At 40.9% G+C, this 16,740-nt stretch overlaps 1 protein-coding gene across 1 annotated transcript in view; it reads right to left on the bottom strand.

Moving 5' to 3' along the window:
- Positions 1-16,740, bottom strand: part of atp8a2 (ATPase phospholipid transporting 8A2) — a 709,260-nt gene that overhangs the window by 457,776 nt on the left and 234,744 nt on the right. The window contains exons 17-21 of the mRNA XM_068032841.1: positions 14,262-14,367; positions 12,109-12,191; positions 10,631-10,680; positions 7,579-7,648; positions 1,533-1,617 (exon numbers count right to left, since the gene is read on the bottom strand). Coding sequence (XP_067888942.1) covers positions 1,533-1,617; positions 7,579-7,648; positions 10,631-10,680; positions 12,109-12,191; positions 14,262-14,367 — 394 coding nt within the window. The remainder of the gene's footprint in view (positions 1-1,532; positions 1,618-7,578; positions 7,649-10,630; positions 10,681-12,108; positions 12,192-14,261; positions 14,368-16,740) is intronic.

Genomic DNA, 16,740 nt, shown 5'->3' with positions numbered 1-16,740 from the left:
GGGAAGGCCCACCATATTACTAATCAATCAGGTACTTGAGAGGGAGACATAGAAAAGTTCATAAACCAAAGGAAAACCCTAAGCCCAAAAAGACTTTTGTGGCAGATTTGGAAGATGGTGATGGTGGTGGTGACTGCAAGTCAAGTATCCTAACTGAGGAGGAATTGTGGGCCAGGCTGGATGAGCACAGAAAGAAAAATGTACAAAAAGCACTAGATGATCTTCACAAAGTTATGAACACCTTTGAACCCAGGGTTGAGTTCACTGATATAGAGAAACTGGAAAAGGAAGATATTGTAGAAATACACGAGGAAATTCAGTGTATGCTGGAGCACAAGCTGATTGAGCCCAGTCAAAGCAGTTGGAGTTTCCCAGTTGTGCTCATGCACAATCCCGGAGGAAAAAAACTAAACTGGAGTATCGTTATGACAGTGAGACTGATGAATGTGTGTGTGTACAGTTTCTTTTTAATTTGTGGTCTCATAATGAAACGTTCCTGTTGTCACATTTCATTTTGCACGGTGGGGAGGTGTTACGCCAATGTGTTTTGTTGAATGATAATTTTCTTTGGTCCACTGGCTGGAGATCTGAATTTCTTTTTTTTTTAAGACATTTGTAAAAGACATTTCAAACAGGATGACTGCTAGCAGCTTAAGATAATCACCTAGTTTGCCACACTGTATTCAACATTGCAAAGGACTGTGAGGAGAATGACAAAATGCCTGCATTTCCCAGCAAGAACCAAGACCCAGGCAGTTTAAAGGAACTACCTGTTCTTTCAACAAGTAGAGAAATACTGCTAATTGCTATGTTTGATTCACTGAGTGGCTGTCATGTGGCAAGTCCCTTCCCATCTGTGGTTTTTAAGCTAGTGTTCTTCTCTGCAGCTGAGGAGAAGCAACTGGACTCTGACATGAGCAGACCCTAAGTGGGGATCTCTCCCTCTCTCTCTCTTCATTCCAGCTTGAAAGCTTTCGAATCCTGCTTGTTGACTGGCCACCATTGCATACTCCAGCTATAATCAGAAACCCCACTGGAGGAAATCATCCGCATCATTATCTCCAAGAGACCCACTGAACCAGTCACCTACCTCTTCAAATTGAAAGCCTCAGACCACTGAATTCAGCTAGAAGCCAGCCGAATCATCAAACTCCACAGACTGTATACCTTTTTTATGGTCTCTAACGCAACCAATCTATCTTTCCCCACTCTGTAACCTGTTTGTGTGTGTGTGTGTGTGCACACGTGTGAGTGAAAGTTGGCATGTTGTTTATTATTTTATTAGTTTGGTTTAGGTACAATAAAGTTAACCTCTTTCTTTGTTAACTCAAGAAAACCTGTCCAATTGGTTCTTGTTAGGATTATAGCAAGTAAGTAATCAAACACCTCCTGAATTGGCCAGTACATCCTCTCTAAGAAAGAATTAAACCTGTTGTGGTCTAACAAGGAGAGAGGAAAGAGGGAAGCCCTTCAACCCCTCCTCACTTGACCGTAACAATCATGTAATGCACATTATTTCAGACTTTTCTTACCTTCTGCAGCAAACTGGTCAAGGTGATTTAATGTCTGAACTCCGTGCTTTGACAATTCAGCGAGTCTTTCAAAAATGACATCGTCCTGTTAGATAGCAAAACGTTAGTTTATTTCACCTTTTAAATATTTTACCTAAATTCTGTAGGAATGCAAGATGATTTGTTTTGAAAATGGAAACTATTTTCTGGTGTCAGGGGAATCTAACTGAAAATTGTTATTGCCAGCAGTTGATAAACTTATAGGTTGAGGAACTGCCCTTTTCAATCGTCAGAAGGCAAATATTAATCATAGGCCTAATAGGCTGTTGGAAATAATATGCAACATGGCGATGCTTTATTACTCCATTTCTGCCAATAAAAGACAATGGCACATTAATTGGTGCAGCTGCTGACGACTATAGCGATAATTAGATAATGATTACAGCACAAAAGGAGGCCATCCAGCCCAACATGTCCATGCCAGCTTGCTAAGAGCTCTTCAGCTAGCCCCACTCCCCTGCTTTTTCATGTAAGTTTGCAAATTATTTCTCTTCAGATAATTATCCAATTCTCTTTTGAAAGCCACGATTGAATTTGCCACCACCAGACTCTCAGGCAGTGTATTCCAGATCCTAACCATTCACTGCGTAAAAAAGTTTTTCCTCATGTCTCCTCTGTTTCTTCTGCCAATCACCTTAAATCAGTGTCCTCTGGTTCACGACCCTTCCGCTATATTAACTGGGCATATCCCAATATTCTGAATATGTTAGGTAAGGATCTATACATACGAACATATGAATTCGGAGCAGGAACACAAGAACATAAGAAATAGGAGCAGAAGTAGGCCATTCGGTCCCTCAGGCCTGCCCCGCCATTCAATAAGATCATGGTTGATCTGCCCCAGACCTCAACTCCTCTTTCATGCCAGCTCCTCATTGTCCTCATCTCCCCAATATTTCAAAAGTCTATCTACTTCCTCTTCAAATACTTAGTGATCTAGCCTCCACAGCTCTCTGGGGAGAGAATTCCAGACATTCACTACCCTCGGAGGGAAGAAATTTCTTCACATTTCAGCTTTAAATGAGTGTCCCCTTATTCTGTAATTATGTCCCCTAGTTTAAGATTCCCCCACTAGTGGAAACATCTTCTCAACATCTACCCAGTCAAGCACCCTCAGAATCTTGTACGTTTCAATAAGATCACCCCTCATTCTTCTAAACTCTAATGAATAAAGGCCTAACCTGTTTAGCCGTTCTTGATAAGTCAACCCCTTCATCCCAGGAATCAGCCTGGTGAATCTTTTTTGAACTGCCTCCAATGCCAGTATATCCTTTCTTAAATACGGGGACCAAAACTGTATACAGGTGTGGCCTCACCAACACCCTGTACAGTTGTAACAAGACTTTCCTATTTTTAAACTCCAACCCCCTAGCAATAAAGGCCAAAATTCAATCTGCCTTCTTAATTACCTGCTGAATCTGCATGCTAACGTTTTGTGTTTCATGCACAAGAACACCCAGATCCCACTGTGCTGCACTTTTTTGAAGTCTCTCTCCAACTAAATAATAGTCTGCCTTTTGATTCTTCCTACCAAAGTGCATGACCTCACACTTTCCTACATGAAACTCCATCTGCCAAGTTTTTGGCCACTCACTCAAACTATCCCCTTGCAGATTCCTTATGTCCTCATTATAACATGCCTTCTCAACTATTTTTGAATCGTCAGCAAATTTTAATATATTACACTCTGCCCCCTCTTCCAAGTCATTAATATAGATAGTAAATAATTGAGGCCCGAGAACTGATCCAACCTGAAAAAGACCCATTGATCCCGATACACTGTCTTCTGTGAGTTAACCAATCCTCAATCCATGTTAATACATTACACTCCTAATACCGTGAGGTCCTATATTGTGCCATAATCTTTAACGTGGCACCTTATCGAATGCCTTCTGGAAATCCAAATACACTACATCTACCGGTTCCTCTTTTTCAATTCTGCTTGCAATATCTCAAAGAACTCTAGCAAATTTGTCAAACATGATTTCCCTTTCACAAAACCATGCTGACTCTGTTTGATTGCGTTAAGCTTTTCTAAATGTCCTGCTATTTCTTCCTTAATAATGGACTCTAGCATTTTCCCAATGACTGACGTTAGGCTGACTGGTCTATAATTTCCTACTTTTTGACTCCCTCCCTTCTTCTATGGGGGTATCACATTAGCGGTTTTGCAATGCGTTGGGACCTCCTGGAATCCAGTGAGTTCTGGAATATTTTGACCAATGCCTCCACTATCTCTGCAGCCACTTCCTTTAAAACCCTTGGATGTAGGCTATCAGGTCCTGGTGACTTGTCCGCCTTTAGTCCCATTAGTTTGTCAAATACTTTGCCCCTCGTGATAGAGACTGTTACAAGATCTTCCCTCCCATTAGTTCCTTGCGTATCTGATATCTGTGGGATGTTTATAGCGTCCTCCGTGAAGACCGATGCAAAATATTGTTTTGAATTATCTGCCATTTCCCTGTTCCCTGTTATCAATTCTCCAGTTGCATCCTCCAAGGGTCCCGGGCTCAATTTAGCTACTCTCGTTCTTTTTATGTACCCGTAGAAGCTCTTGCTGTTTGTTTTTATAATTCTTGCCAATTTACTTTCATAATCAATTTTTTCCCTCTTTATTAGCTTTTTAGTCATTCGCTACTGGTTCCTAAAAAATGCCCAATCCTCTGGCCTATCACTAGTTTTCGCTGCTTTGTATGCCTTAGTTTTTGATTGGATAATCTCCTTGACCACCTTTGTTAACCACGGATGGTTCATCCTTCTCAATGAGTCCTTCTTTTTGACCGGGATAAATTTTTGCTGAGCATTATGAAATATCTGTTTAAATGTCTGCCACTGCTCATCCACTGACCTTCCCCTTAGTCTATCTTCCCAGACCGCTTTAGACAACTCTTTCTTCACACCTCTGAAATTGCCTTTGTTTAAATTGAGGACACTGGTTTGAGACCCAAGTTGCTCGCCCTGAAACTGAATTTGAAATTCTACCATGTTGTGATCACTACCCCCTAGAGGATCCTTAACTACGATATCTCTTATCAAGCCTACCTCATTACACATTACTAGATCTAAAATAGCCTGTTCCCTGGTGGGTTCTGCAACGTATAAGTAACAATCCCTGATGCACTCGACAAATTCGTCTTCCATGTTACCTCTGCCAATCTGATTTGTCCAGTCAATGTGCAGATTAAAATCACCCATGATAATTGTAGCGTCCTTCTTACACGCCTCCGTTAATTTCTGATTTATATTTTGTCCTACAGTGAGGCAACTCTTCGGGGGCCTATAGAGGACTCCCACCCATGATTTCTTCCCCTTGCTATTCCTTATTTTCACCCAAACTGATTCCACATCATGATCTATTGCACCTATATCACTACTCACCACCTCACTGATACCTTCCTTTATTAACAAAGCTACCCCAACTCCTTTTCCTTTTTGCCTATTTTTCCGGAACATCGAATACCCTTGAATATTGAGTTCCCAGTCTTGGTCACCCTGCAACCACGTCTCTGTAATAGCTATCAAGTCGGACTCATTAATTTCTATTTATGCCGTCAACTCATCTATCTTGTTACAAATGCTGTGTGCATTTACATAAAGAGCCTTAAGCTTTGACATTTTGCCATTATTACTCATACTGGTTCTAATTTCTGCTGCACTCTTCAGCTTATATTTTCTGTCCCTCCTGTCACCCCCTTGCTTATCAAGAATCTATCTACCTCTGCTTAAAAATATTTAAAGACTCTTTAAAAGACACTGCCTTTTTAGGAAGAGAGTTCCAAAGACTCTCAACCCTCAGAGAAAAAATGTCTCCTCATCTCTGTCTTAAATGGGTGACCCCCATTTTTAAACAGTGACCCCTAGTTCTAGATTCTCCCACAAGGGGAAATATCCTTTCCACATCCACCCTGTCAAGACCCATTAGGATCTTGTATGTTTCAAGTAAGTCGCCTCTTACTCTTCTAAACTCCAGCGGATACAAGCCTAGCCTGTCCAACCTTTCCTCATAAGACAACCTACCCATTCTAGGTAGTAGTCTAGTCAACCTTCTCGGAACTGCGCCCAATGCATTTACATCCTTCCTTAAATAAGGAGGCCACTACTGTACACAGTACTCCAGATCTGGTCTCACCGATGCCTTGTATAGCTGAAGCATAACCTCCCTACTTTTGTATTCAATTCCCCCTCGCAATAAACAACAACATTCTATTAGCTTTCCTAATTACATGCTGAACCTGCATATTAACCTTTTTGTGATTCATGCACTAGGACACCCAGATCCCTCTGCATCTCAGAGCTCTGCAATCTCTCACCATTTAGGTAATATGCATCTTTTTTATTCTTCCTGCCAAAATGAACAACTTCACATTTTCCCACATTATATTCCATTTGTCAGGTCTTTGCCCATTCACTTAACCTATCTATATCCCTTTGTAGCCTCCTATGGCCTCTTCACAACTTATTTTCCTACCTATCTTTGTACCTTTAGCAAATTTAGCAACCGCTCCCTTCATCCAAGTAATTTATATAAATTGTAAAAAGTTGAGGCCCCAGCACTGATCCCTGCAGCTCACCACTCGTTACATCTTGCCAACCAGAAAATGACCCATTTATGCCTACTCTCTGTTTCCTAGCCAATCTTCTATCCATGCTAATATGTTACCCCTATACCATGAGCTTTTTTTCCCGCAATAACCTTTGATGTGACACCTTACACATCAAATGCCTTCTAGAAATATTTGACCTCTGATCTGTATGCATGCAATTCTGTGTTCTTTTTTTTTTTTGAGTACTGGGATTCATTTATTCTTTCAGCTAACTGACAGGACCTCTCTGGCTCTCCATCAGAACATCTAGCAACCATTAATCTAAAGTGATATTTTTAAAATTAATTTTACCCCTTTCTTCTGAAGTCACTCATTCATGCTGTGATATGGTTCCATGGGTTTCAGCTATTGGTTGTGTTAGCAGGATATTCCACCATTCTGATCAGCTGTAATCCTGTCATTAACTAATGCTCACATAAACACATTTTCTAGCAAGTGTCCTAAGATAGCAATCAGGAGCTGGAACTCTAACTTTATCCTCTACATAGCCACTGAGGCTAACTGTACTGTACTGCTCTGCCTACCATGCCAGCTGAGATCAACTGCCTCAGCACAGACCAGGGATGAGAAACATGGGACTTTCTGGATCTATGTGCCTCAGTATACCATTGTCCAATGCAACTACCCAGCCGTTAAGCAAGACGTTCTTAAGCTGAAGATGTTTTTTTTAATCTGGCAGTGGTTTCTATTATGTGCAGGGCAGTATGTGTGGTGGTGGAGATGGACTTTAAAAAGGCAAAATTTATATATTTTTTTAAAAGAACAAAATAGACACCAGGTTTAGAGGAACAAGTAGAATTCAAAGCATTGAATTACTCTTTTGTTTCTTTATTTGTCCCTTTGGCCTTGCACAATTAAATCTTTTGTCATTTAATCTCTCCTGCCTTCCAGCCAATCACAGACCTTCCCTTTTGTTCTTTTTTCCACCTTCCCCTCTTTCACATGTTCAAAACCATTTCTAACTTTTCCCAGTTCTAATGAAAAATCACAGATCTGAAATGTTAACTCTGCTTCCCTCTCGACAGGTGCTGCCACACTTCAGCATTTCCTGTTTTTATTTCAGATTTCCAGCATCTGTAGTATTTTGCTTTTGCAATTACTTCTAGTTTTTGCAGCATGCTAACTGGCATCCCAGCTGATGCCAACTATCTCAGCACAGACCAGTTACAAACCTGGGGCTTTGCAGGAATTGTGCACCCAGGACTTTCTGAACCATGGATGGATTGGGTTTTATTTTTATATGTGCAATATTTACACCATTCACAAATGCTTTGAATTCGCCATGAACACAAAATGTGTTCAAATAAACATCAACTCTGTTTAAAAAAGCAAAACGGTAGTGTACAGCCTTGCAATTTTGTGCCATTTTATACGTGGTTGAAAGAATTAAATTGGATACTTACTGCTCCTTTGCAGTACAGTCGGATCTTTCCTGATGGCATCCGAACAATCACAGACATTCGTTTCCTGGTGCTATTGGGTGGGAAAACAAGAAGAAATTAACTTTACATAATTATGCATAAAAGATAGTATACAACAGCTAAGCTGCATGATTCTATTTTTACGTAATAAATAACTGCTACTAGTTATTGTAGATTACTAACTGATAAAGTTGAAGTATTACAGCACAATTATAATTTTTTCACTGTGCACGCCATCAGCCTCAACTGTACAGAGCACACCACTGGTGTCTGGGCTCAGAAATATAGCACAATAATCTGGACACAATAAAACTAAGTGCAGAAATTTCATAGCTTATGCCTACAGTAAGGATTTTTTATGAATGATTATAGAATTGTAGTGTTCCCAATTATTTTCCAAATGCTCATTGTTACCAGGGATCAATTAAGACCACAAATCACATTCCGTAACAGACAAGGCTGTCATGGCAGTGCCAAAATTGAAAATGTTAGCAATTTGAAAAGACTAACCCCATTAAAAGTTATAACTTCAATGTTTAAATTAAACTACCTGGAAATGTTTAAAAACTCTAACACAAGTTTAACCAACAAGTAGCCACAGGTCAGTTTGAGAAGCCTCGGCCTGCATCACCCTGGGATTGGATTTATAATCAGCCCCATTTCATTCTTATGAATTGAGACTCAATAAGTAAGGAATCAGGTGCATCTGCTGCAGAGTATCATTTAAAAACAGGTAAAGTTACCTCATGTTCCAATCCTTCTGGGGTTCAGATGATTATTATGAACTTAATTATGTCATCTGAACTCCTCAATGAGATTACTGCTTTCTTTCAAATCCCAGTTTTCCATTATTTGACTTAATTATTTATAATTTCTCTCACCTTTAATTAAACACCATCTCTTTCGTATATCCTATTGCTAAACTCCAGGGAGAATGTTGTCACTGAGACTGCCCTCAATGCAGCCCAGCCTCTACCAGTCATGGATGAGCTGGACATACAGCCAACCAAATCGGAACTCAGTGATGCCATTGATTCTCTAGCCAGCGGAAAAGCCCCTGGGAAGGACAGCATTACCCCTGATATAATCAAGAGTGCCAAGCCTGCTATACTCTCAGCACTACATGAACTGCTATGCCTGTGCTGGGACGAGGGAGCAGTACCCCAGGACATGCGCGATGCCAATATCATCACCCTCTATAAAAACAAAGGTGACCGCGGTGACTGCAACAACGACCGTGGAATCTCCCTGCTCAGCATAGTGGGGAAAGTCTTTGCTTGAGTCGCTCTAAACAGGCTCCAGAAGCTGGCCGATCGCGTCTACCATGAGGCACAGTGTGGCTTTCGTGCAGAGAGATCGACCGTTGACATGCTGTTCTCCCTTCGTCAGATACAGGAGAAATGCCGTGAACAACAGATGCCCCCCTACATTGCTTTCATTGATCTCACCAAAGCCTTTGACCTCGTCAGCAGACGTGGTCTCTTCAGACTACTAGAAAAGATTGGATGCCCACCAAAGCTACTAAGTATCATCACCTCATTCCATGACAATATGAAAGGCACAATTCAACATGGTGGCTCCTCATCAAAGCCCTTTCCTATCCTGAGTGGCGTGAAACAGGGCTGTGTTCTCGCACCCACACTTTTTGAGATTTTCTTCTCCATGCTGCTTTCACATGCGTTCAAGTCCTCTGAAGAAGGAATTTTCCTCCACACAAGATCAGGGGGCAGGTTGTTCAACCTTGCCCGTCTAAGAGCGAAGTCCAAAGTACGGAAAGTCCTCATCAAGGAACTCCTCTTTGCTGACGATGCTGCTTTAACATCTCACACTGAAGAGTGCCTGCAAAGTCTCATCGACAGGTTTGCGGCTGCCTGCAATGAATTTGGCCTAACCATCAGCCTCAAGAAAACGAACATCAAGGGGTAGGACGTCAGAAATGCTCCATCCATCAATATTGGCGACCACGCTCTGGAAGTGGTTCAAGAGTTCACCTATCTAGGCTCAACTATCACCAGTAATCTGTCTCTAGATGCAGAAATCAACAAGCGCGTGGGAAAGGCTTCCATTGCTATGTCCAAACAGGCCAAGAGAGTGTGGGAAAATGGCGCACTGACACGGAACACAAAAGTCCGAGTGTATCAAGCCTGTGTCCTCAGTATCCTCTATGGCAGCGAGGCCTGGACAACGTATGTCAGCCAAGAGCGACGTCTCAATTCATTCCATCTTCGCTCCCTCCAGAGAATACTTGGCATCAGGTGGCAGGACCGTATCTCCAACACAGAAGTCCTCGAGGCGGCCAACATCCCCAGCTTATACACACTACTGAGTCAGCGGCGCTTGAGATGGCTTGGCCATGTGAGCCGCATGGAAGATGGCAGGATCCCCAAAGACACATTGTACAGCGAGCTCGCCACTGGTATCAGACCCACCGGCCGTCCATGTCTCCGCTTCAAAGACGTCTGCAAACGCGACATGAAATCCTGTGACATTGATCACAAGTCGTGGGAGTCAGTTGCCAGCATTCGCCAGAGCTGGCGGGCAGCCATAAAGGAAGGGCTAAAGTGTGGCGAGTCGAAGAGACTTAGTAGTTGGCAGGAAAAAAGACAGAGGCGCAAGGGGAGAGCCAACTGTATAACAGCCCCGACAAACAAATTTTTCTGCAGCACCTGTGGAAGAGCCTGTCACTCTAGAATTGACCTTTATAGCCACTCCAGGCGCTGCTCCACACACCACTGACCACCTCCAGGCGCTTACCCATTGTCTCTTGAGATAAGGAGGCCAAAGAAGATTGCTAAACCACTATTTTCATCATTAACAGTTAAACTTTGACCTCAAAAATAGCTTCTACTCTTGGTCTAACCTGAACTGTTTGCCCTACACAACAATTATCACATTTTAATTCACGTGTGAAGGTTTTTGAAATATTTGATGCCATAAGAAGGTATGTTTTAAATGCAGTTCCCCCCCCCACCCCCCCATGCAGTTCCTTCAAAGTGAATGGTAATTGTGATGTACTAAATGATATAAGCACTACCTGGAAAAGTCCAGAACATTAAGGAGTTCAAAGGTCAGCTCTTCTCCCATCTGGCAAATGAAAAATAAAAACAAGTGATTTTTGTCTGGCGTGCAATTTTAATTTCTTAGGTATATATTGGCTCTTCTCAGTCAACCTTAGCAAACACAACACATGGCAAAACAAGTAATGCATTTTTTAAACATTTCATGTAGATATTGTTACGAAAGTGCCTCTGCGTTTTGTTAAATATATTTTTGAGGATTCTTTTTTGAAAGATTGAAGAAATGTTAAACTTTGGGGTTTTCAAAGGGGGTCATATAAAGTCCACTTGACTTTGAAAGAACAGTCCCTGGAAATGGTTTTTAAAAAGGGGCACTGAGAGGTCTTGTGAGGAAAACAAGCCTTTCCGGGAAACCACTCGACTTCCAGCAACAACAACAAGCCTTTCTGGGAAACCACCTGACTTCCAGCTCAATTAACAATAGAGAACTTTGGACACCTGGAGAAGCTGTTTACAAAGAAGTGACAGGTCAAGATTGATAGAGGTCAAAAGGTTGACCTCCTGTTGTCAGTTTCGCTTTTGAAATATTTTGAGTTGGGGTTGAACTGTATAAAAAGGGAGAGTACTTCCAAGGAGAGAAGAGAACTTCCAAGGGGAGAGGAGAGTTCCCAAGGAAGGATAAAAGACCACAACCCAGCACAGCTTTCCAGCACATCTCTAAAAGATCCTGAGAAGTCCGCTGTGTCAATTCATCTCATCTTCTGTCTCTGAAGAAAAGCTTTCTAAATTAAGCTGCCTGAAAAGAACTGTTCTAAAGGATCTCAGTGACTTGTCTACGTGTACTCGTTGGCCAGACTGTATGCCAGTTTTGGAACACAACATATCTCATTAGTTGTTTCTTCAAGAATGAGCAAGTATTCAGCACAAGTGGTTTTTTGTCTCAAAACAAAAATCACTTTTACTTTTCCGGTTAACTGGTGTGTGTGTGTGTATGAGTGTGAGGGACTAAGGTAAAAAGGGAATTTTAATATTTCAATCTGTGTATTTATGTCTTACTTCATTAATTGCTTTATAATAAACTGATACATTTGTTGTTTATTAAAGAAACCTGGTTGGTGTGTTTTATTCTGGACTAAAAAATAAAGGCTACGATTGACCGTATCGGTAATTGGGAAGAAATTTAATTTAAATATATGTTGTGACCCGCGGAGAAGTGGAACTAGAATAAACAGTGCACTCCTCCCAGCTCGGTCATAACAATATTACCAGAAAAATAGAAAACACAGTTCCTCAGTTCTTGAAAATGCATTAACATTTCAATTCCCGAATGAAATACCCCAATAAATAACTAAGGAACATATGAGCAGACAGGAAAAGTTCAACTGGTCCATCAAGCCTACCCCATCCCATAATGGTTCAACCCACATGCACCATCAAACTCCACCCACTCTCAGCCACACAACCTCCAGCGAAAACAATCAACAGGTTTACTTACAGCCTCTATAACAACAGAATCAGGCGTTCTTCCAGTGAAGACAAATCCAAACTTCCTTGCGGCTTTTACCAATGAGTTTTCATCTGCGCAAAAGCACATCTGTCAGCAAATAAGCAGGTCGGACTACCACAATATCTAATAAAAAAACTAGTGACTCTTTCTCTGTATCCATCTCTAAAACTATTTACCTCCACCTGAACAACATTGCCTGCCTCCACCCTGTCTTCACTGTCGCCCTAATCCATACTTGCATCACCCTTAGTGTCAGTCTTAGCTCAGTGTAGCACCCTGACCTCTGAGACAGAAGGTTGCGTTTTAAAGCCCCACTCCAGAAATGAAAGCACATAAACTAGGCTAATACTCCTGTGCAGTACTGTGTCATTGTTGTACTGTCAGAGGTCCTGTCTTTCAGGTGAGATATTAAACTGGGGTTCTGTCTGTCTGCCCTTTCAAGTGGATGCATAAGTTCCCACAGCACTCTTCAAAATAGAGCTGAGGAGTTTTTTTGGGTGTCTTGGCCAATATTTATACCTCAACTAACACCGCCAAGAAACAGATTATCTGGTCATTTATTTCATTGCTGTTTATGGACCTTGCTGTGCAGAAATTGGCTGCTGAATTTTTCTACATAGCCACAGTATACTACAATACAAAAGCAATTAATTGACTTTCAAGTGTTTTAGGCATCCTATGAACAAAGACTCTATAAGATGCAAGTTCTTTCTTTCACTCGACCTGATTTCTCCAATGGTCTCATTGGCCTGCCGAGCTCCAACTTTTGCTGGCTCTTGACTGGTTCAAAACTCCACCAACCATGCATACCTTGCACTGCAGTGTCCCACACCCTATCCTCACTAATCTCCACTGTTCCCATCACCAAAGACCTCTGCAACATCCTCCAGTTTTATGTTGCAGCTTGCAGCTTTCAATCCCCCAAATCTGCGTCTTCCTATGCATTCCCCCTCCCTTCACTGGTGGCACAGCCTCCAACTTACCAGCCCTAATACCATCTGGAATTTCTGCCACAATCCCTCTTACATTGCTACCTTCCTCCCCTACCTCAAGACATTATCTTATCCTCCAAAGTTTTTCCCTCTCTCCTGACTCTTCAACTTTTGTTCCAAATCCATTTCCCCTGTGAAGCACTTTGGAAGATTTTCTGTGCTAAAGGCACCAGATAAATACAACTTGTTATAATTACACTGCATTAACCTCTTGAATTAATGTGAATGGCAAAACAAGTAAGTGAGAAGATAGGCTATACAGGTTCCTATAGATTTGGACAGACAAACATTCCACTTAGCAGGACTACCTTTGCAGACCTGATGCACCACAAGTACAATCACAATGATTCAATATCAGTCATAAATGAATATAAATGACTAAAACACTTGAGTTTAAATAAATTAAATACCCAATGGTTACACAAAGATAAAAATCAGTTCCTGCATCTGACGGTTCTCTATCCATCAGCAATTCCTGCCTGTGATGTATCAAACCCTGCTGCTCAATCCCCACTGCAAGTGACAGATGTTGTGGTTGTGGCAGATGATACAGAGGAAGAGCCAGCTGTTAATGGCATGTGGCTAGAAGATACCAAAGAGGATCAGATAGTGATCGAGTACAACTTGGAACTATTCCACTGGAACCCAAATAAAGCAGCACACCTGTATACAACCACAGGGAGCTATGACATTCTGTACAAAACATGCTTGTGCACAAACATGGAGCACTGCAATAGAAGCACATGGTGCCTTGAAACTCTGCTGCACAAAACTACAACAGCAACTAAAGGAAACAGAATTTAAGAGAATTCTGCTCCTCAATTGGGAAAGCATGACAAGTTGGAATTCACTGTAAAGTCAAGACAGTTGAGAGATGTCTGTGTGTATTTCTGCGAGAGATATTTAAAATATTAAAGCAAATTGAGCACATGACATTGCTCTGAATTCATACTGAGAGGGGGCTCTTTAGTAAGACATCGTTCAAGTTTATAACTCTTTTAAGTCATTAAATTCCACTGAAGTACACCAAAACTATGCAAGCAGTCAAGCTGATGCTTGGTAAATGCTGGCATGGGTTCCACTGTGCATTAATCTTGATTCTACAGTTATTACTTGCAGTTTGTCACAAACATATTCCAGTTATCTCACCCGGAGATGAAGCCTGGTAGTTAATGTCGTTGCCATCTTTTTCAGGAACTACTGTGTGGCAAACTGCCATCATAGTGAGAAACTCCCGGATCTCGGCAGATGTTGGCTGCAATGAAGCACACATAATGGGTGTGAACCACTGAATTAAGGGGTTTTTATGTTCCTTTTTATTGGCCTACAGTCTCAAAACATATTCATCTGATAATATACATGTTCAAATTTCACATTCTATTGGGAATCCACACTGGTCTCATTTACTGTATAGTATAGTTGCATTTATAGTGCAACTATCAATCTGAGTGCTTATATGCCTGTGCATAGCTCCTCTTAAAATGTGAATGTTTAAATAACATGGACAGGAGCATCTGCGTTCTCACCAATAAAATCAGTCCAGATAAATTTCCAGTGCCCAAGAAATCCAATGGGCCCCCAAGTACTTTGTAAATATCATGCAATGTCAAACCCAAACCACTCCTTCTGGGATCTCACTTTTTTTTTGAAGCGGTGATTAAAGTAGTGGACAGGGGAATGCCTATTTGTATTTAGTTATATGGACTTCCAGAGGTATTTGATAAAAGTCCCTCATAAGAGACTGTTAGCTAAAGTTGAAGCTCATGGAATTGAAGGCAAATTATTGACCTGGTTAGGAAATTGGCTGAGTGGAAGGAGACGGAGAGTAGGGATAATGGGCAGGTATGCCAATTGGCAAGGTGTGACTAGTGGTGTCCTGCAAGGATCTGTGTTGGGGTCTCAACTATTCAAAGTATTCATTAATTACTTAGATACTGGGATAGAAAGTCATGTATCCAAATTTGCCAATGACACAAAGATGTTCAGTATTGTAAGCAGTGTACAATTACAAAAAGAATAAGTGAATGGGCGAAACTGTAGCAAATGGATTTCAATACAAGCTAATGTGATGTCATCCATTTTGGACCTAAAAAGGATAGAATACTTTCTAAATGGTGAAAAGTTAAGAACAGTGGAGTTCCAAGTACACAGATCATTAAAATGTTATGAACAGGTACAGAAGATAATCAAAAAGGCTAACGAATGCTGGCCTTTATATCTACAGGAATAGAATACAAGGGGGTAAAGTCGCAGCTATCAAGGCCTTGGTTAAACCACACCTGGAGTACTGTGAGCAGTTCTGAGCATCGCACCTTAGGAAGAATATAATGGCCTTGAAAGATGTGCAGCATAGATTTACCAGACTGATACCTGGACTCCAGGAGTTAAGCTACGATGAGAGACTAAAAAGACTAGGGTTGTTTTCCCTGGAATTCAGAAGGTTAAGGGGTGATTTGATGGACGTTTACAAGACAGTAAGATGAACAGATAGGGTAGACTGGGAGAAACTATTTCCACTAGTTGTGGAGTCTAGGATTAGGGGACATAGTCAAAAAATTAGAGCCAGACTTTATAGTTGTTAAATCAGGAAACATTTCTCCATGCAAAGGGTGGTAAAAGTTTGGAACTCTCTTCTGCAAATGGCAATTCATGCTAGATCAATTGTTAATTTTAAAACTGAGGTTGATAGATTTTTGTTAGCCAAAGGTATTAAGGGATAAAGGGGCAAAGGCAAGTATATGGTGTTAGGTTGCAGATCAGCCATGATGTCATTGAATGGCAGACAGGCTCACCAAGCTAAATGGCCTACTCCTGTTCCTATGTTCCTTTTCTCTTTAAGGCAGTTTAAAACCTGACTACAAAGTTATACTGGTGCCTTGACAAAGCAATAACACTAAATTTGAAGTACAACTGTACACAGTCACACACAGTTAAGTATTTGTAGCGGAACAAGTCAGCTCCACCAATGCTGGAAACAAGCATTTCCAAGAGTTCTGTCTGCTCCACATCTTCTATTCGATCATACCAGATCTAGATTTACTGTAGTGTCAACCCTCCGATTTGAGATATAGCTTGGTCGTTTAGACAATGCGGTTTGAAATATTAATCCAGAAAATACAAAGTTTGATCTTCAACCTGCTCCCTTCACTTCAAAAGTCCTTTGATAGGCTTCCATCTTGTGTGTACATAGAACTGCTAGTTTGTGTTTGTAACTCAGTTCAGAAAAAAGCAATAGCAATAGTTATAACTAAAAATGTATATATAAATATGTGTAAGGTACTAACTGAAGCTTGAAGATAGCAATAAATCTAGTAAATTGATTACAATTTGAAGGTTAACCCAAATGCTAGGAGCATGCAGTGTAGAAAAATGGAAGTACTGCATAACAGAATTATTTTGATGTACCAGTTGAATTACTACCTGAACAGTAGAAACAAACAGGAAGAGCAAAAAGGTTGTTAATTTGTGATATAAACTAAAAAGGGTGTAGGTCAAAAAACTGTATTACATTGAACCCATTAATACTGTAATTTTGAATTAAATTCTATTATGGCCTATTGAACAGTTAATGGTGTTTTGCTCCAGTTCCAAAACGAAGAATTTTCTTCAATTAATTAGTAATCATCTT

This window comes from Heterodontus francisci, chromosome 6, assembly GCF_036365525.1.
Source record: "Heterodontus francisci isolate sHetFra1 chromosome 6, sHetFra1.hap1, whole genome shotgun sequence".
In the NCBI taxonomy this organism is placed as follows: Eukaryota; Metazoa; Chordata; class Chondrichthyes; order Heterodontiformes; family Heterodontidae; genus Heterodontus; species Heterodontus francisci.
The sequence above is the reverse complement of the archived record's forward strand: the minus strand, read 5'-3'. Positions and strand labels throughout refer to the sequence as shown.